The sequence below is a fragment of the Zingiber officinale genome, chromosome 7A (assembly GCF_018446385.1).
Source record: "Zingiber officinale cultivar Zhangliang chromosome 7A, Zo_v1.1, whole genome shotgun sequence".
NCBI classification, from domain to species: domain Eukaryota; kingdom Viridiplantae; phylum Streptophyta; class Magnoliopsida; order Zingiberales; family Zingiberaceae; genus Zingiber; species Zingiber officinale.
In genome coordinates this window covers 15,070,249-15,092,794 of record NC_055998.1, presented here as the reverse complement: position 1 = coordinate 15,092,794, position 22,546 = coordinate 15,070,249, and the positions used below count along the sequence as shown (strand labels likewise).

Here is a 22,546-nt window from a genome sequence, read left to right as displayed (position 1 = left end):
GCTACCACGCTGAGTCACCTGACCAACGGAGCCAAACAGAGTCCACCGTCTGCCGGCTACTACACTGCTACACTAAATGCCAGCGGAGCCAAACAGAGCGGGCTACCACGCTGAGTCCTCAGACCAACGGAGCCAAACAGCAGAACCGCCACACACCTGCCTGATATACCACTAAACCATGAGTGGGGGTGTGTGCAGTACATGTAACTGGCGATGGGCTCAACCATAGTGGAGCCTACAATCGCACAGCATGCAATCATGATGCATGTCACTATGCATAGCAAAAACCGATCAACATAACCATATCCATATATACAAAATGGGTACTGTAAAAGTGATGGTCACATACCAAAATCTAAAGTACACAGGTCAGATAGAATATCAAAAACCTATATCCTGAACATAATAAGTATGGAATATCCTGATCAGCATAGAAAAATCCATATATACATAATATGGGTACCACAGTATCAGTAAGCCAAATCCACGGATCTAGGGTATACAAATCCTCTAAGGTATAACAACCTAGACCCAAATCATATCCCTCTTCCATAGCATATGTACCAACAATATACACAGATCAAAGAATCAGGGTCTAAACACCCGAATCATATATGATATACAAATAGAAGTACACAAATCTGATATAGCACAAAAACCTAAGTATCAGATAATCTAGATATATAGGCCAGAAACAACAATCCAAATCCTAGTCCTAACCTCAGTAAGCATGATATGTCACTCTAGAAACTAAGATACTCATGGTAACAAGATAATCATGGTCACAAATCACGAGATATAAGCACGGATACATCACAGGTGGCAAACCTAACATGCTATGGATATCAAACAGTGACATACTAAAGGCAAACATGTTCATTGCATGTAGTTATAAAATACTATGCATATCCAATGACAATATCATAAAGGATAAGTCAAGAGGTACCCGCCTCAAATATCGCGCGTGCCAAAGGAAATCCCACGTAAGGCCACTCGTCGCAAATCAGAGTCCTGTAATATATGATATCCAGATTTAGCTAATTACATATAAATAAATTAGCTAAATCAATCCTCGAGAAGCTATAATAAATCCAGATCCAATTATAAACCCTAATTGGATCATCTAACTCTTCAATCAACTTAAACTAATCCGTTCAAATTTGGACCTGCAATTAAGCATAACCAATCATAGCAACTGACCCAATTTAACCCTAATTCTCAGTATAAAACTCACCTCAACAGATGAATTGCTGTTGATCCACAATTGAAAAGCTGCAACTGTATGCTGCTAGAAACTCATGGCTGAAACCACAACAAATCCTCCCACATGCTTGCTGGTCGGAATCAAACAACAACCCTTGATCAGCTAAGAAAGAAGAACCAAAAATCAACAATACCATCTGTTAACCACTCAGTTCCTATGCAAATTGCTCTCCTTACCTCTTCTACAATCGCTGGTGATGACCCAAGATCCGTCGATGCTGAATTCCAGTTAACCGTATGGAATCAAGCAACTCCTTTACCATTTTGTAACCAACAGTCGAATACTCCCGGCAACAGCAGCATAGTATCAGGTGGAGTGACGCTGAGAACAAAGGGGAGAAGCAAACTCGCAGTCGGCAATGGCAACCAAAGGAGAACTAGAGCTCGGCTAGAATGCTGCCAAATTGCAGCAAAAGAGGCGGTCGTCTGCTAGGGCAAAAGGGCAGGCTACTGCCGGCGATGTGCGGCAGGGCGATGTGGCGTCGTCGGGCAATGATGAGGGGTAGGCGGACGGCGCTAGGGTAGAGGGAAGGGGCTCTGCTCGGTGATCGGAGGAAGGTTTGGTGGCTGGGATCTCCCCGGCGAACGGCGACGCCATCGGCAAGGCACAGTGTTGGCAACCGGTGCTAGGGCTGAGAAGGAGCTTAGTGGCAGCACAGTGAAGATCGAAGAGGGCAGCGCCGTCGGGTGGAGTAGCCGAAGAGGTGATCGGCGACGAGAGGGAAGAGATAAGAACAGCGCCGGTTAGGGCACGGGGTCGGGGGAAATCGGGAGAGGGAAGCAGCGTGGGAGAGAAGAAGAAAATAAAAAGAAAAGATATATAAAAGAAAAAGGAAATGATTTAAAGAAAATAAACATTTCCTCTTTAAAATAGAATAGCCCAAACAGGCCTTCCCGTGCCCTATTTTTATCCCCGTAAACTCGTCCATACGGTCTCCGAAAAATTCCCGAAAAATCTCCAAAAATTCCAAAAAATTCACTTATTAATATTCGCCTATTCCCGGTATTTTACATTCTCCCCCACTAATAAAAATTTGGTCCCCAAATTTCGTTATCTACCATCAGCAAGTACTAACAACAGATATAGAGTATATATGCTGAACGATAAATAAATCACATACCTCAAGTGAAAAGATGGGGATATCGAGCTCAGATCGTATCCTCAAGCTCCCAGGTAGCCTCCTCGTCTGAATGATGCTGCCATCCGACTTTAACCAGCCGGATAGTCTTGTTCCGCAATTGACGCTCTTTCCGGTCTATAATCCATACCGGAATCACCTCATAAGTGACGTCAGGCTGAACGGGAACTGATATATATGTCAGCTCAATGCCTCGGTCGGGTACGTATCTTCTCAGCATAGATACGTGGAATACATGTACACGCCTACCAAAGACGGTGGTAGTGCTAGCCAGTATGCTACCGCTCCAATCCTCTCCAAGATCTGGAAATGTCCAATGTATCGCGGAGCTAGCTTACCTTGGGCCAAATCTCTTCACTCCTTTCGTGGGTAAAACCTCACAAAATTACATGGTCACATATAAAGAAGGCTAGGGATATGCGTCTCCATTCAGCATAACTCTTCTGGCGGTTCTACGCCTCTGACATCCTCCGTCAGACAGTACGGTCCAACTCTGCCTCATGCTGAGCTCTATGAGGTCCCAACAACTGGGCCTCCCCAACCTCATCCTAGAGGTTGGGTGTCCGACAAGGTCTACCATATAACGCCTCAAACGGTGCCATCTAGACAGGCGAATGAAAACGGTTGTTGTATGCGAACTCTACCAATGGCAAATGGTCCTCCCAACTGCCCCTAAAATCCAATACACAAAACCTCAGCAAGTCCTCTAGAGTCTGAATGGTCCGCTCTAACAGTCCATCCGTCTGCGGATGGAAAGTTGTACTGAAACAGAGTTGCGTGCCCAAAGGCCTACTGCAGACTCTGTCAAAAACGAGACGTGAATCGGGGTCTCCATCCGAAATAATAATCAACGGGACACCACGTGATCTGATGATCTCCCGGCAAAACAGATCTACCAATCGATCCAGGAAATCTGTCCTCCGATTAGCCAAAACGTGCGCGGATTTGGGTAATTGATCAAAGATTACCCAAATCGCGTCATGGTCTCATCATGTCCTCGGCAAACTCACCACAAAGTCCCTGGTAATATGTTCCCATTTCCACTCGGGAATAGGAATCCACTGAAATAAACCGACAGGTATCTGGTGCTCGGCCTTCACCTGCTGACGGACAAGACATCTAGCTATAAAATCCGTGATGTCTTCCTTCATGTCGTTCCACCAATAGAAACACCTCAAATCTTGGTACACACAGGTACCGCCTGGGTGGACAGCAAATCATGAGCGATGAGCCTCCGGAAGTAACTCTTATAAAACCGGATGAGACTGAGGTACGCATAATCTACCTCGGAAGTATATAATACCCTCCTCGTCTCGTATAAACTCGGTCTGCTACCCGGAAGCTATCTGGCTGCAAATAACCCACAAATACAGTATAGGGCTCTCGGATCCTCGTCCTGATCGACGACTGAGAAACCATGGTAACCAGTCTGTGACCACAATTCGGTGGCAAGCCAAAGTCACTCTAGACTTCCAGCTAAGTGCGTCGACAACCACATTAGCTTTCTCTAGGTGATAGCTAATGGTACAATCAAAATCCTTTAGGAACTCCATCCATCTCCTCTGTCGGAGATTAGGTTCCTTCTAAGTAAACAGATATTTGAGACTCTTATGGTCAGTGAAAATCTCAAATATAACGTCATATAAATAAACAGCGTCCAAACCCGGTAGAGAGGCGTCGGTATAGAGCACGAATTCGTCCTCTCCAGAAGGTAAAACCAAAAATCAGAGCCGACACTAAACTCCGCTTTAGCTCCTATAAGCTGGTCATGCAAACCTCAGTCCAAGTGAACTTCACGCCTTTCCTGATCAGGCGTGTAAGTAGCATAGCAATCCCTGAGAAACCCTCATCGTATCTTCGGAAATATCGAGCCAAACAAAGGAAGTTGCGAGCCTCTTCTATAGACTCCGTCTACTCCCCAACGGTAATAACCTCGATCTCCTGTGGAACCACGGTATACCCCTACTGGTGACCGTGTGTCTCAAACATCTCATAGAAGAAAACCAAATCAGCACTACTGATAATCACATATACATGTTCTCGTCGAAACATCTTTAGACCTATGCAAAGGTAGTGTACGTGACTCACCTCAAATCCGTAATAAATCACAACATCGTCAACAAAGACAATGGAAACTAATCCAAACATTCTAGGGATACCCCAATCATCGAGTCCATGATAACATCTAGGGCACCACAAGTACTAATGGTAAAACCAAAACACATAATGTCCGTCTCACAGACATTCCTAACCATAAGATCCTCAACAATAAACAGATCTAATCACCAACGATATATAATCACCAAAGAATAGAACCTCCAGTGTGAGAGCAATGCTCTATCACACGAAATACCACAAATGTGGGAGCAACGCTTTACCACAAGAAATCCTCCCTATGTGGGAGCAACGCTCCACCACAAATAATCCAAAATATGTATCCACAATAAATATGGGAGCAATGCTCCGCTACAAACAATCCGCAATATATAGGAGCAACGCTCCACTAAAAAAAACAATCCCTAAATATGTGGGAATCCAGAATAGGTGGAAACTACGCTCTACCACAAACAATCCATAACATGTGGGAGCTACAACAATACATAAGTGTCCAAAACACCTAACTATCTAGCTAGAGACTGCACAAGACATCTCTCTACCACAGATCACTGTGGGTAAGCCTAGGGTATAACCACCCAGTAAGCAAATCAAATCCATAGTCAACTCTATCATCCTCCTAGTGGGTCGATCACCCACTTATAGGATAATTATTTGACAGGGTAATACCACAAATGTCATAATGTAGACATTCAACATTCTACATTCAACATAGGTAGAATCATCATGATGCTACCAACCATACACCCGGCACACGTGCACACACAACATATGTATGATCGACATAATCCTCCATTTTGTATACATACCAAAAATACTCACATCATAGGTATAAATCACCGTGATACCTCCAACAATGTATACCAAACCCGTGTGCACATATCAATATAGGTATAATCGACAATACACCTCAAACAACACTCACCTGACATATATACACATATGCCAAGAGTATAATCAACGTATACTTCCAATAAGGCATACTAAAACCCAGGTGCATTCACAAATCACACAAAATCAACAAAATACCTCAAATACCACACCAAACACATATGTACATACCACAACACCGATTTTAATCGATAAGATACCTCCAATATGTCAATCATGCACGTACAGCTAACTAAATAGCTATAATCCACAAGAATCTACAATTACCATATCTAGATGGGAATATCTCACTATCCGCAAATGAACTATCCATCATAGAACTCCTTCAACTCATAACAATCATATGTACACTTCATAGATATGCATAATCAGCATATTTAATCCAATCTATCACACAAACCCTATGTCATCTTCTAAGTTATCCAATTAGGTACATACAGTCTAAAATTACAGTACCCATGGAATAGGATACATCGATCCTCTATCAACTGACCAAACCGACAATAGTATACAATCAACTCTGTCTTTTCCACGTCAGTACAAAACTTGTACTCAAATGTGCTCTAGATATCAATTAAGCACATACAACCCAAAGATTCAGACATCTAGAAGTAAAGTAGGTTAATCTGCTACTGATCGGATCAACACAACTAATCGATCATCTACTAACTAATCAAGAATAAATAAAACCTCTACAAGCATCTAAGGTAAATCGATCACAACTACCCAAATCAAACAAACGTCAATCTATCTTCTACTGACAGATCTAACAAGAGTAAATCAATATTTACTGATGAAATTTACTAAAATAACATAGTATACTACTGGCTATGTCATCATAAAGATATAAATACTATCCACTACCCAGCTAATAAAAGCAAAGGCTGGTATGTGCCTCAATCTGCTAACCAACTGGTAATAACATAAGCTAAAAAAACTACTGGTGTATGATATAATATATCACCAGAAACTGTAATCCCTCACATGTAATATGGCTACAATATCAGACAAATACCAGATACAAAGTGTCATAACTCTCACAGTCAACAATGCATACTCTAACTAAATAGAAGGATAACAGTATACCAACATACCTCCTATAGCTTGGAGATGTCCTGCTGCTGCCAGGTCCCATAATCCAAAAAGTCACATCGAGAAGACCAAAACACAAAATCCGAAACACCGGAAAAATAAGACACGTAAGTCGATCTCTGATACCAAATAAATTGATATCAGAAAAATCTCGAAAATCCAGAACACATAGCAAGTATCGTAACTTGGCTCTGATACCACTAAATTGTCACGCCCCAGAGGAGTCTCTGTCCGAAGAAATTTCGGCAGCATCTCCCCTGTACGGCAGACAATCTGAAACTTTTCTACAAACACTATATACCTCAGCCACATGCGGCTGGAATAATAACAATAAAAGAAAACAAACACCACGCAGTTAATATCAAATTCAGCCTCTGGCTGACACAACCACGCAGTTAAATACATATCATCAGCCCACTCGGCTGGAACAAAACCAAAACACAAAGACTGCTAGCTGGCTAGGCTTACACAACCAATAACAAATACAAAACACCACACAACGACATCAACACTCCAAAAACAAAACCGGAGTACAGAGCTAAACAAAATGATACATAAACATACAAAACATACGTGAAATCGATAAGTCCTCTGATGCGACGTGGGGACCAGCAGACAGGATACTCCAAGCGACACCAAAACCAACCTGGTACCTGAAAAAGATAGTATCAACGGGGGTGAGTTCAACAACTCAGCGAATACCAATGGACATGAGTAGTAAGATATATCTAACAGCAACAAACATGGAATACAGCTTCCTAATCATATATAGGGAATACGCAAAAACTGAAAGGTAACTGAGGAAGCTGTACTCACCAGGAACTCCTATCCAGACAAAAAGGTCGTCAAACCGAAAGTGTCAATAATCCTGTATGCAGGTCAAAAGTATGCATCCAACCAAAATGTAACAACCAAATGCAACAAACAAAATCATAAGAATATAAATGCATCAATGCATATGATGCTAATGATGCGTCCTGGTCACCCCTGACGCCAGTCAGTCAGCTCACACACACAAATGGTGAGACCGAATGGGTAGGGCTGTGACAACCGTGCACTCTGTCGTCACTACTCCTGATGAGTGACCGAGTGGACGGGATGCTGTCGGAGTACTCCTGTCCTGTGACCCCAAATCATAAATGGGGGAGCTCAATGCTCTCATCTCCCGGTACACGATGACGGGGAGGAAATCTCTGCCGGCTACCACGCTGAGTCACCTGACCAACGGAGCCAAACAGAGTCCACCGTCTGCCGGCTACTACGCTGCTACACTAAATGCCAGCGGAGCCAAACAGAGCGGAACTGACTGCCGGCTACCACGCTGAGTCATATGACCAACGGAGCCAAACAGCAGAACCGCCACACACCTGCCTGATATACCACTAAACCATGAGTGGGGGTGTGTGCAGTACATGTAACTGGCGATGGGCTCAACCATAGTGGAGCCGACAATCGCACAGCATGCAATCATGATGCATGTCACTATGCATAGCAAAAACTGATCAACATAACCATATCCATATATACAAAATGGGTACTGTAAAAGTGATGGTCACATACCAAAATCTAAAGTACACAGGTCAGATAGAATATCAAAAACCTATATCCTGAACATAATAAGTATGGAATATCCTGATCAGCATAGAAAAATCCATATATACATAATATGGGTACCACAGTATCAGTAAGCCAAATCCACGGATCTAGGGTATACAAATCCTCTAAGGTATAACAACCTAGACCCAAATCATATCCCTCTTCCATAGCATATGTACCAACAATATACACAGATCAAAGAATCAGGGTCTAAACACCCGAATCATATATGATATACAAATAGAAGTACACAAATCTGATATAGCACAAAAACCTAAGTATCAGATAATCTAGATATATAGGCCAGAAACAACAATCCAAATCCTAGTCCTAACCTCAGTAAGCATGATATGTCACTCTAGAAACTAAGATACTCATGGTAACAAGATAATCATGGTCACAAATCACGAGATATAAGCACGGATACATCACAGGTGGCAAACCTAACATGCTATGGATATCAAACAGTGACATACTAAAGGCAAACATGTTCATTGCATGTAGTTATAAAATACTATGCATATCCAATGACAATATCATAAAGGATAAGTCAAGAGGTACCCGCCTCAAATATCGCGCGTGCCAAAGGAAATCCCACGTAAGGCCACTCGTCGCAAATCAGAGTCCTGTAATATATGATATCCAGATTTAGCTAATTACATATAAATAAATTAGCTAAATCAATCCTCGAGAAGCTATAATAAATCCAGATCCAATTATAAACCCTAATTGGATCATCTAACTCTTCAATCAACTTAAACTAATCCGTTCAAATTTGGACCTGCAATTAAGCATAACCAATCATAGCAACTGACCCAATTTAACCCTAATTCTCAGTATAAAACTCACCTCAACAGATGAATTGCTGTTGATCCACAATTGAAAAGCTGCAACTGTATGCTGCTAGAAACTCATGGCTGAAACCACAACAAATCCTCCCACATGCTTGCTGGTCGGAATCAAACAACAACCCTTGATCAGCTAAGAAAGAAGAACCAAAAATCAACAATACCATCTGTTAACCACTCAGTTCCTATGCAAATTGCTCTCCTTACCTCTTCTACAATCGCTGGTGATGACCCAAGATCCGTCGATGCTGAATTCCAGTTAACCGTATGGAATCAAGCAACTCCTTTACCATTTTGTAACCAACAGTCGAATACTCCCGGCAACAGCAGCATAGTATCAGGTGGAGTGACGCTGAGAACAAAGGGGAGAAGCAAACTCGCAGTCGGCAATGGCAACCAAAGGAGAACTAGAGCTCGGCTAGAATGCTGCCAAATTGTAGCAAAAGAGGCGGTCGTCTGCTAGGGCAAAAGGGCAGGCTACTGCCGGCGATGTGCGGCAGGGCGATGTGGCGTCGTCGGGCAATGATGAGGGGTAGGCGGACGGCGCTAGGGTAGAGGGAAGGGGCTCTGCTCGGTGATCGGAGGAAGGTTTGGTGGCTGGGATCTCCCCGGCGAACGGCGACGCCATCGGCAAGGCACAGTGTTGGCAACCGGTGCTAGGGCTGAGAAGGAGCTTAGTGGCAGCACAGTGAAGATCGAAGAGGGCAGCGCCGTCGGGTGGAGTAGCCGAAGAGGTGATCGGCGACGAGAGGGAAGAGATAAGAACAGCGCCGGTTAGGGCACGGGGTCGGGGGAAATCGGGAGAGGGAAGCAGCGTGGGAGAGAAGAAGAAAATAAAAAGAAAAGATATATAAAAGAAAAAGGAAATGATTTAAAGAAAATAAATATTTCCTCTTTAAAATAGAATAGCCCAAACAGGCCTTCCCGTGCCCTATTTTTATCCCCGTAAACTCGTCCATACGGTCTCCGAAAAATTCCCGAAAAATCTCCAAAAATTCCAAAAAATTCACTTATTAATATTCGCCTATTCCCGGTATTTTACAGGAACATGCTCCAAAAACCATGTCTGAATCATCATTACAAGTGTTAGATATTCATACACATCCACAAAATTTTGTTACATTTAACATCAAAAATATACTCACAGCTAAAAGACCAACAAAGCCCTTTAGGTAAGGGAGGTTGGTGTTGGCATGTATTATCTGAGTTGATGAAAATATGTCCCTAATCTTAGCTAATTGTGGAGTCATAAATTCATGGATGACTTCAACCCAGTTGAATCAAACAAGATTCTCAAAATCATTTACTACATCTATAAGACATAAAGGGATCTTATATATACTAGTAGAAAATGAGACACAAACAAATATATACAAAAGGTAGAATTTACAAAATAATAAAACATCATCATCTTCTTCAACATGGCTGGTATAAAATTTAAGCAACTCCTCAATTCTTGATTTGGTAGCTTCTTTTTTATTTGAGAAGTAAGTTAGAAAGAGGTCACCCGATGCTTTAGTTGAATTTATCATAATCGAAGCACCACGGTCTGCAATACCAAGTAATAATGAAATATCTCTTTTTGTGAATGCAACTGGTACACCTAGAAAATGAATATCAGACCCAATGTTATATATGATAATATCATAGCAAATAAGGGCCTGAAATGATTCCATATCAGGTCCAACATTAGGCCTGATATTCAATCATATCGGAACAACATTGGGCCTGATATGAGATATTTTAGGCCCTTAGTTGCCATGATTTACCAATAACTAGGACCATCATCGAACCAACATAAATAAATATTAAGATTTTCAAACTATTCTATTTTAATAAACTACTACTTCATGCTTAAAATTCATAGTTGTAACTGAGAATCTAAAGGTTTGAGAAGTTGAATCCTAATTTTGAAATATATTGACCAATATACCACGGATATACTGCATATCTTGTATATCTAAGAAAATACTAAAGGGGGACTATTTGATCATGATTATACGTCGATCATGTAAAATAACACATCCACGATGTCTTCCTTTCTTCGTGGATTTTTCAAAAAAACTATTAAAGTGACCTAACACACTGTTCCAATATAGTTTCTGTCCAAACTCGTTCAGGCTTTGCAAATCCGATGGTTTCGAAGGTGACACCTTTGCAGATAATTTAACAGCAGAAGATAAAACACCCAGTCCACTTCCTTCTACCATCATAAAAGGAGAAAATTGGAAGAAACCCTAAACTTCACTACAGAGACTGAACCAGTGTGGATTTTTGCCGGAAACCCTTGATGTTGCCTTACGGACACACGAAGACACTTACGTACTCTTTTGTTAGGGGGGTGATCTCGCAACTAAAAATGTGTGAAAGTTTTTCTCAATCGGAGAGTTAGAAAAGTGTGAGGCTTGCCCGCGTTGAGAGAGGGAGGGAGAAAGATGTTGATGTCATCACAATCCAAACTATCAATGAAAATTTTAAATCTAAATAATTTAAATGTGCTTCGGACGTCTTGAAAAATAAGATAGTAAAAGACGATGTTAGTGGGAGGGGGTATAAAAGGATTTTTATATTTATTAATACGTCTTTTGATAATTATAAAATCATAATATACGTTTTGGTAAATACATAATTCTGCCTACCCCTTCGGCTAAAATAGGATAAATAGTTCAACTATTTAAATCGTATTGGGTGCTTTTACTCTTTGTTTTTTCCTACAAAATTAAAGTTCATTTACATTTTAAATTAAAAGTTATAGTTATCCTCAATTTTCATTCTTTACCAAATGAATTCGAGTATTTTTTTTAATAATAAGCATGAAAAAAGGAAATAAATGGGTTCATTCGATGGTCAGTTTTTTTTTACATTTTTTTCACGAAATTAGTGGCCAATTAAATTTACAATTCAAAGTTTATAATTGTCCTCAATTTTCAGCCGGGCTATTAGTCTACAAACGATTTTCATAAATTTTAATTTATTAATTTTTAAAATATATATTTGCTAAATGCTGCTTATCTGATGATTTCTAAATATTGCGTTGAAAATTAAACTGCAAATAATCAAAAATAAAAAATAAAAAACAATAAAAACTATTGGTGCATGGAAGAATTCAGCTCGCTAGAGGGGGCAGGGGCTGTAAAAAAAATATATATTTCTCTTGTTAACTAACTAATAAGGATATACATTACAATTAATAAGAATATTAAAAAAAATTCTAAAGAGGCTCGATGTTTACTTAGTTTCCAATTAAGAGATTGCTAGTCTAAAATTATGAAAGGTTCTACTAAAATTTCCTCCTTCAAACACAAGTTGGAGACTGAGAACCTCCTTATAGCAATTGAGTATAGAGAATTGAACGAAATGAAAGTAATTGAATTAAAATGAGTGTGTTACTTTAACTTTGAGTTTCATCTCTCTATTTATAGCTTTTGCCTTTGATTTGATCATTTACTGATATGACTTTTTTCAGACGTCTGGAAATGGTCCGAGCATGTGGATTCGTTGACCTCTATCTACTTTGACAATGGTCTACTAACGACTTAGGATTATTCCTCGCTTTCTGAGCACTTGGAAGTGGTATGGATTCTACAAATGTAGATATCGTCCGAATCCATTTTGACAACAACACCTACTGATGTGATGATGACATCCGGGCGCTTGAAGATGTTCTAGGTGCTTGAACTTTAGACATTTGGAAGTGATCTAAACGCCTTGAATGTTTAACTTCTCGACTTGATTATTTTCTTCTAGCTCTAGTTGCTAGGTGATTGTCTAGTCATCCAGAATTAAGTTCATCCCAACTCAATTTTACTTTTTTTCCTTAAGTAGTCTTCCTCCTGGCTTCTCGTCCCTCAAATATATCCCGTGCATTCTTCTTGTTTTACCGGAATACTCTTCCATAATTTCTCATACCTCTGTTGCACTAAATTTGTCAACTCCTTCTCGTACAAGACTTTACAACCACTTGTGTCTTCTGCCATTTTAGATGCTTATGTGTTTCCCTAAATCCCTGCGTGCTTAGATAAACAAGAAAAATCTATAAAATCTAACTTAATCTTGTTGAACTCACATCTAGGACTGAGAATTCGATTAAAATTGAATTGACTGAATTGAACCAATCAAAAATCAAATAAACTGATTTTTTTTTAACTAACCAAATCAATAGTTCTAGAAAATTGAATAAATCAAACCAATTAAATATCAGCTAACTGAAATTTTAAAACTAAATTAATTAAATTTAAATTTTATTTAATTAATTACATACTTTTTAATTAATTATATTTTTAAATAAAAATAATCAAAATATTACCTAATAACCTAATCACAAATTTTAAAATCGAATCTAATTAATAAAAATTGAACTGAATTTTTTTTTTAAAAAAAAATATAAAACTGAATTAATCAAACGAAATTCTTAACTTGATCGGTCGCTGCTCGGAAAGCTAAGGTAAATTGCGTTTTTGAAATGGTACTGTGAGGCGATGAGGTTATTAGACATAATCAAAAATTCTAAACACGTATCCAAAACGGGTCCATAGCTCAGTGGTAGAGCAATTGACTGCAGATCAATAGGTCACCGGTTCGAACCCGGTTGGGCCCTTTTGAAAAGGTATTATGAAGAGAATATTTTTAAAAGAGAAAGTCAAAAAAATTTAAAAAAATGTATTCGAGTATTTTTTTTAATAATAAACATGAAAAAGGGAAATAAATGGGTTCATTCAATGATCAGTTTTTTTTTACATTTTTTTCACGAAATTAGTGGCCAATTAAATTTCCAATTCAATGTTAATAATTGTCCTCGAGTAATTTTTTTTAATAATAAGCATGAAAAAAGGAAACAAATGGGTTCATTCAATGGTCAGTTTTTTTTTACATTTTTTTTCACGAAATTAGTGGCCAATTAAATTTCCAATTCAAAGTTTATAATTGCCCTCAATTTTCACCCGGGCTATTCGTCTACAAACGATTTTCATAAATTTTAATTTATTAATTTTTAAAATATATATTTGCGAAATGCTGCTTATCGGATGGTTTCTAAATATTGCGCTGAAAATTAAACTGCAAATAATTAAAAATAAATAAATAAAAACTAGAGGGGGGAGAGACATGTAAAAAAATATATATATTTCTATAGTTACTAACTAGTAAGGATACATATTACAATTAATAAGAACATAAAAAAAAATATATCTAAAGAGGTTCGGTATTTACTTAGGGGGTGTTTGGTTGATGAGTTTGGAAATAAGGGAATGGAATGATAGTAAAAGATATTGTTTGGATTGTGAGTTTGAGAATCATATTTTGGGAATGATTACTAGATTTATGGGAATCAACCAAACTCATATAACTTGATGGGTTTCATTTGTATTCCTATTCCCATTTCATCTTACTATCAAACCTATACCGATAGTCATATAAGATTATGAAAAGCTCCACTAAGATTTCCTTCTTCGAACACAAGTTGTAAATTGAGAAACCCTTTATAGTATTTGAGTATAAGGAATCAAACGAAATGAAAGCAATTGAATTAAAACTAGTGTGTTGCTTTGACTTTGAGTTTCATCCCTCTATTTATACTTTTGCCTTTGATATGGCCGTTTATTGATGTGACATTTTTTGGACGTCTAGAAGTAGCTTGGGCATGTGGATTCGTTTACCTCTATCTACTTTGGCAATGGTCTACTAACGACTCAGGATTATTCCTCGCTTTCCGAGCGCTTGGAAGTGGTCTGGATGTCTGGATTATACTAATGTGGATATTGTCTGAATCCATTTCGGCAATGACTCCTACTAACGTGACAATGACATTCGGGTGCTTGGAGATGTTCCAGGTGCTTGGACTTTAGGCATTAGGAAGTGATCTAAGCGCCTTGAATGCTTAATTTCTGGATTTGATTATTTTCTTCTCTAGTTACCTAGGTGATTGTCTAATCATCTGGAATTAAGCTCATCCTAACTCAATTTCATTTTTTTCCTTGAGTAGTCTTCCTTCTGGCTCCTCGTCCATCAAATATATCTCATGCGTCCTTCTTACTTTATCGGAATACTTTTTCATAGTTTCTCGTACCTCTAATGCACTAAGTTTGTCAACTCTTACTCGTACAAGCCTCCCCAACCACTTGTGTCTTTTACTATTTTGGATGCTTGTGTGTTTTCCTAAATCCCTGTGTGCTTAGATAAAAAAGTAAAATCTATAAAATCTAACTTAATCTTATTGAATTCACACTCGGGACTGAGCATTTAGTTAAAATCGAATTGACTGAATTGAATAAATCGAAAATCGAATAAACTGATTTTTTTAACTAACCAAATCAATCGAAAATTTAAAACTAAATTAATCAAATTTAGATTTTATTTAATTAATTACATATTTTTAATTAATTATATTTTTAAATAAAAATAATCAAATTATTATCCTTGTTAGGTTAAACCGGATTACTAATTTTAAAATCGAACCGAATTAATTACAAATTGAACTGCACTTTTAGAAAAAATCTAAAACTAAATTAATCGAACCAAATTTTTAAATTTAATTGATTCAATTCAATTTAACTAAATTTTTACTCATCCCTACTCACATCAAAACTATGACTTACATAAACTTTCATAGCTTATGAATATTTAAAAACGCTCTTGTGAAAATTTAATTTTCAAAGGATTGAAACCCAAAACGCAACAAGATTTGGAAAGTCTCGATCGTTCTCGGCAGTTCTTGTGGATTTGCCGGTCACTTAATTTGCTGCAAGGGGAGTAGTGTCCTACCCAAAAAACGAGGAAAAAAAAACGTGGAGCGTGTTCTCCTTTGCTTACCACCCCCAGCTGGAAAGCTAAGGTGAATTGCGTTGAAAAGGTCTTGTGAAGTTATTACTATCTATTTAGAATTCTATTAATGTAATCCAAAATGGGTCCATAGCTCAGTGGTAGAGCAATTGACTGCAGATCAATAGGTCACCGGTTCGAACCCGGTTGTGCCCTTTTTTAATTAAGTATTATTCACTAAATTAATGTTCGATTACATTCATTAAAAATAATGAACTAAAACGAGAATATTTTTTTAAAGATAGTCATAAAAATAAATGTATCCACTGCGCAATTTGGTTTAGCCCATTAAATACATTTTAGATTAAAAAGTCCATAGAATAATAAACTAATTTAAGGATTTTTCTGTTTTAAAATTACAAATGGGTCCATAACTCTCAATGGACAAGAATTCGGATCCTTTGTCTCTAAATTTCTCTGTCCACGTATTCTTTTACCGATCGGATGGACCAGATTATATTTCAAGGATGTCTTGCACATCACGAGGATATTGTACACATCTTAAGAATGTCATGATACCTTAAGATATAATCTGGTCCGTCTAATCGACTGGGGACATGGGGACAGAGGATCCGAACTAAATGGACAATAAATAGTTCAGCTATTTAAATGGAATTGGATACTTTTACCTCTTTTTTTTACAAAATTAAAGTTCCTTTACATTTTAATGAAAAAAAGTTATAGCAATCCTCAATTTTCATTCTTTAACAAATGAATTCGAGTATTTTTTTAATAATAAGCATGAAAAAAGAAAATAAATGGGTTCATTCAATAGTCAGGTTTTTTTTTTCTTACATTTTTTCACGAAATTAGTGGTCAATTAAATTTCCAATTCAAATTTTATAATTGTTCTCAATTTTCACCCGGGCAATTCGTCTACACACGATTTTCATAAATTTTAATTTATTAATTTTTAAAATATCTATTTGCTAAATGCTTGCTGCGTATCGGATGATTTCTAAATATTACGCTGAAAATTAAACTGCAAATAATTAAACTTATTTTTTAAAAAAAAATAAAAGTAAAACCTATTGGTCCAGTGGAAGTAATTCAGATAGCTAGAGGGGCAAGAGCCGTAAAAAAAAAAAAAAAATCAATTTCTCTGCCTAACTAACTAGTAAGGATAAGCATTACAAATAACAAGAACATATCAACATCTATTTCTTCTCTAATTACCTAGGTGATTATCTAATCATTTGGAATTAAGCACGTCCCAACTCAATTTCATACTTTTCTTTAAACAATCTTCCTTCTAATTCATCATTACTCGATTACATCCCATGTATCCTTCTTATTTTACCGGAATATTCTTTGATATTTTCTCATATCTCTGATGCACTAAGTCTGTTAACTCCTTCCTGTACAAGTCTTCAGAACCACTTGTGTCTTCTGTTATTTTATATACTTATGTGTTTCCCTAAATCCTTACATGCTTAGACAAACAAGTTAAATTTATAAAATCTAACTTAATTTTGTTGGACTCATATCAACATTTGGTTAAAATTAAACTGATCGAATCGAACAAATTAAAAACTGAATAAATTATTTTTTAACCAATCAAACTAATCGAATTTTTCTAAAAAAATTAAATAAACCAAACCAATTAAATATCAGTTAATTCAGATTATAACTGAATTAATTGATAATTTAAAATTAAATTAATCAGTTAATTCAGATTATAACTGAATTAATTGATAATTTAAAATTAAATTAATCAAATTTAAATTTTATTTAATTAAATACATATTTTTTAATTAATTATATTTTTATTTAATTTAATAGAATTACGAAATCGATCGATTTAGAACGGTTAATTCAATTTAATTGAATTTTTACTTACCACTACTCACATTAAAATTATTGCTCAATCACCTAAGTACTTACACAAACTTTTATAGCTTATAAATATTTAAAAACGCTCTTGTGAAAAATTAATTTTCAAGAGATCGAAGCCCAAAACGCAGGAAGATTTGGAAAGTCTAGATAAAAAAACAAAAAGCATGAGCATGTGCTCCGTACTGTGCTCATCACCCCCAGCTGGAAAGCTAAGGTGAATTGCGTCATCGAAATGGTCTTGTGAGCTAGACCAAAAAAAGACAAAAAGATGGGATTGTTAGGATCTGTCCAAAACATGATGCGTCGTCACACCAAACGGTGGCCACCTCTAATTATTAAGTTCAATAATAGTCCCATTTTTCACAGCTCGATCGATGGCTGCACTTTCATATGTCCAAATCCCTCATTTAAGGGCCACATTTCAATACGTGGATTTGAGAGACAAAGGAGAGTGAACACAAACAAGGATCACGCAAACAAGGGTCGACTTTGATAGCGTGACGCTAAATTACCTACTGATTTCATTTTTTAAAAAACAAATTCTTAATCCACAAGAAATGAGCGGTCATGCGGCTCATTTATTTTTCGTTAATTTTTGGGTTTGGTAGTAATTGGTCGATGGATCTCACGCAAGCAAATTAAGGTTCAACTTTGATTGCATGACGCTAGACCTAATGATTTCGTTTAAAAAAAAAAGTCTTTTAAAGACTTGATTGACAAGTTTTGATGATTAAGGCTACGGCATACAACTTATCCGCATTTCTCATTTCTGCGGCCGCTGCAGGGTACCGTCCAGAAAGAGTTATTATCATCAACTCTTCGAAGTGTGCGGTTGAGAAGGATGATAATGAAGGATTCAACTTCGATACTCTCTTATATTCTTAGCCTTTCCAGTACTTAGCTTGTATTTCCCATTAATGGCAAAGTCCCACGCCCTCCCTCTCAACGAGAGAGTTTGTGTCAACAACACTCTCCAACGGCTCTCGGATGTCGTAATCCTCTCCCTCCTCCTCTCCCTCCTCGCCTATCGTCTCGCCTCGCTTCACCGCCATGGAACCACTTGGCTCGTCGCCTTCGTTTGCGAGTCATGGTTCGCCTTCATCTGGTTCCTCTATCTCAATGCCAGATGGAACCGGATCGTTTATAGATCTCACCCCCAGCACTTGGCAAACACGTAAAAAAATCACTAATATCATCAACTTCTCGATCGATGCCTTCAATAATTAATATAGATCGCACTTTGGATGCAGGTACGGTGATCTTCCAGCCGTGGACATGTTTGTGACCACCGCCGACCCGACGCTGGAGCCTCCGATCATCACCGTCGACACGGTACTCTCCTTGCTGGCCCTGGACTATCCGGTTCACAAGCTTGCTTGCTATGTTTCCGACGACGGAGCGTCGCCAGTGACCTTCTTCTCCTTCTCCGAGTCCGTGGAGTTCGCCAAGCTCTGGGTTCCCTTCTGCAAGAAGCATGGCGTGAGAGTGCGAGCGCCTTCCGTTTACTTCTCTAGTACTGAACCACAGCTGAACTCCTCAGCTGACTTCATCCAAGAGTGGAGGCATGTCAAGGTTTGATTAATTAATTCCTTAATTAATTAGTGGAAATTAATTTAAATAGATCTTTAATATACTTAATTGTTAATCATAGAATGAGTATGAAGAACTAACTCGAAGAGTTGCATCTGTAAATAATGAAGACCAAATTCCTAATTATCACAGTAACGATGAGTTCAAGGACTTCTTCAAGATCGAGAGCAAGAACCATCCAAGCATAGTCAAGGTATCATATATATCATGCATATATCTGACGACTTAATTATTATCCCTTAATTTCTAATTAAACCGCCATTTATTTAGCTATTTATTTTATATTTGTTTGTCTCATATATGAATCACTTAGATTTTATGGGAGAACAAGAAAGGATCAGAACAAGAAGGGATAATGCCACATCTAATTTATGTGGCCAGAGAGAAGAGGCCAGAGCATCCACATCACTACAAGGCAGGAGCCATGAATGTTCTGGTAATTATTAATTAATTGCTTAAGATTGAACAATCAAAGATGTTCGAATTAATTAATAGAGCTTAATGATATCTAAATGAACCAAACTCAAATTCTTAAAAACACGAGACCAATTAATTTATTTTAAATTAGATTAATAACTTGCTCGACCCATGTTTTATAAAACTCAGTAAAACATTGAAGAACCATATATGTTTACAGTATCTGTTTCAGCAAAACTTACGTTACTGAATGGCAGACGAGGGTGTCGGGCGTGATGACCAATGCACCATTCGTGCTCAACGTCGACTGCGACATGTTCGCCAACAACCCACAAGTCATCCTCCATGCCATGTGTCTGCTCCTTGACTCCCCCGACGAGGTGAACAATAATGCCTTCGCCCAGGCTCCGCAGCAGTTCCATAGAGCTCTCAAGGATGATCCCTTCGGAAACCAACTCGTAGTCCTCCAACAGGTCTGCTTGCATGCATCGTAGCTCGAATCATCAAATAAACAAAACAATTTAAGTGCCTGCACTGATTCTCTTTGTAAGAGATTAATTGCCTTCAATCTTTTCAGTCCCTTGTGCCCGGTATACAAGGTATTCAAGGCCCGTTTTATGCCGGAACAGGATGCCTCCAACGGAGAAAAGTCATATATGGCGTCCCACCAAATGGTTCCAGATTTAAGAAGAAAGGCGGCAAATTTTTTTCTCGACTCCAATTACTGGAATGCAGTTCGAAGGACAATTCAACAGAAATGTTGTCTAGCGAAGAACTTCGGTTGTTCTACGGAACCTCTATGGAATTCATGCACTCGGCCGTTCAAATAACCGCAGGAATCAGTAGTCCTGGATTACCCGGCGACCTTTCCAGTCGTGTTGCAGTCGCTGAAATGGTTGCTTCTTGTTCTTATGAATTCAACACAGCTTGGGGCGATGAGGTATACATGCATTACGTCAAGAAATTTCATTATAATTTCGATGCTAATCTCATTGCGTTTTCAGATTGGTTGGGTTTATGGTTCGATGACGGAGGACATCCTCACAAGCCTGAGGTGCCATTCCATGGGATGGAGAACGGTGGCTCTGATGCTGGACCCACCTGCGTTCCTCGGCTCTGCCCCCGTAGGCGGTCCGGCGAGCTTGACGCAGCACAAGAGGTGGGCAACAGGCCTTCTGGAGATCCTGGTTAGCAAGAAAAACCCAGTAGTTTCTGTCATCACCAAAGAGCTCATGCTCCGGCAATGTCTCGCGTACTTGATCTTACTTGTTTGGGCTGTGAGATCCATCGTCGAGGTCTGCTATGCTCTGCTCCCGGCTTACTGCCTCCTCTCGAACTCCACCTTCTTGCCTAACGTAAGGCACAAGCAGTTTGTTCTGTAATGCATTGCATATATAATTAACAATCCTTGAAATGTTGCAGACATCAGAAGTGGGTTTTGTTGTGGCATTGGCTCTTTTTGTGACCTACAACATCTACACATTGGTAGAATACTTCCGCTACGGGTTGTCGGCGAGAGCATGGTGGAATAACCAGAGGATGCAGAGGATTTACTCGTCCACCGCATGGCTTCTCGGCTTCTTCAGCGTTGTCATCAAGCTTCTCGGCATCTCGGACACCGTCTTCGAGATCACCCAGAAAGAGCAGCGAAGGCCTGGCGAAGACGTGGACGACCCCGGGCGGTTCACCTTCGACTCATCGCCGGCGTTTGTTCCAGGGACCGCGGTAATGCTGGTCAATCTGTGGGCCTTCGCCGTCGGTTTGCTGCGAGTTCTCAGTACCACCGACGCCGAAGGACCGGGGATCGGGGAGTTCGTGTGCAGCGGCTGGATCTTGCTCTGCTTTTGGTCGTTCTTGAAGGGGCTCTTTGGGCGCGGGAGGCATGGGATTCCCTGGCCGGTCATTGGCAAGGCAATGGTGATGGTTTGCATTTTCCTGCAGTGTTGCAAAACTGCATGAAATTGTAGCTTTACACTGCATTCAAATATACTTAATGAGCACAACGCTGTTATATGTTCTTTAATCTCTTGCTCATAATCTGTGTAGAGGTTCCTTTAATCTCAGCATTTTGTGATTGTTTAAAATGACCCAATTAAACTGCTCTATTGGTGAGTGATGTGAAACATCGAGCAATTCTCCTAATCAATGACAGCTGCAAATGACCCATATGTACGTGATTGGGACAACACACAAGATCTGAAGATTTGGTGCAGAGGAATTAGGCAAGCAAAAGATTCAACTTATCGGTTTGTGCGCATGCATGAGACTCGAGATGGATCAGATTTACCTTGATCAAAACAAATAAAGTTCTTGATGATGATGGAGATTCATTTAACTAGTGATCCCGTTCAGAAATGGAATCAGGCGGAGGTTAGTTGGGTTGTTCTTGGTGTTGTTGGAAAGTCACGGGAATGCTTGATCAGTATGACACCTACCGGAAGAGTTCTCACGAGCGGATGACGAGGGGTGGTGACGAGGATGACAATGCGAGGGCCCTGCGCATACTCAGACGAGCCGCCTTTACGTTAGAAACCAAGAACCGAAGAAAAAGTCCCCGGGTCAGGTCCTCCGACGCTCAAGTCAGGTACTTTTTCCCTAGAAATAAAGTGAAAGGACGAAAAGTAAAAGACGAGAATGAAATGACGAGTGAGCGTACCTGCGTAGAGACAAAGCCTCCCTTTTTATATGACAGTGGATGCTTCTGGAGTCTGTCTAGTGTCAGGGAATGTCGGGTGTCAGGCTTTGTCTGACGGTGAATGACACGTGGCCTCTTTCTATAGGTCTGAGGAAGGATCATGAGGCAACAAGTCACAGACCGTTAGCATATTATTTGACAGGTGGTGATTATTTTCTGACGGGTTGTTATGATTCTATGGCTTAATTGTCGTGTAGTGCCTATTCGCTCTGGTATGTTAACCTTAAACTGGGTCTTCATACCTGTAA

General features: G+C 39.0%; 1 protein-coding gene and 2 non-coding genes across 3 annotated transcripts; all 3 read left to right on the top strand.

Annotated features, from left to right (window-relative positions):
• Positions 1-13,469: 13,469 nt before the first annotated feature.
• TRNAC-GCA lies at positions 13,470-13,541 on the top strand. Its single transcript has one exon. It is a non-coding gene; the product is annotated as a tRNA-Cys (tRNA).
• Positions 13,542-15,844: 2,303 nt separating this feature from the next.
• On the top strand, positions 15,845-15,916 carry TRNAC-GCA. Its single transcript has one exon. It is a non-coding gene; the product is annotated as a tRNA-Cys (tRNA).
• Positions 15,917-18,363: 2,447 nt separating this feature from the next.
• Positions 18,364-21,661, top strand: LOC122001017 (cellulose synthase-like protein H1). Its single transcript, XM_042555552.1, has 8 exons — positions 18,364-18,770; positions 18,847-19,168; positions 19,248-19,379; positions 19,500-19,622; positions 19,861-20,076; positions 20,181-20,543; positions 20,608-20,958; positions 21,026-21,661. Exons 1-8 carry the CDS (start codon positions 18,514-18,516, stop codon positions 21,560-21,562), a joined length of 2,301 nt encoding a protein of 766 aa, XP_042411486.1. The 5' UTR covers positions 18,364-18,513; the 3' UTR covers positions 21,563-21,661.
• Positions 21,662-22,546: the final 885 nt, after the last annotated feature.

Excerpts from the sequence above, each read along its gene's own strand:
- LOC122001017 (XM_042555552.1), top strand. The coding sequence starts at position 18,514 with ATGGCAAAGTCCCACGCCCTCCCTCTCAACGAGAGAGTTTGTGTCAAC. Across the intron at positions 18,771-18,846 it reads CCCCAGCACTTGGCAAACAC|GTACGGTGATCTTCCAGCCG; the intron begins GTAAAAAAATCA and ends CTTTGGATGCAG. Across the intron at positions 20,077-20,180 it reads AACTCGTAGTCCTCCAACAG|TCCCTTGTGCCCGGTATACA; the intron begins GTCTGCTTGCAT and ends CAATCTTTTCAG.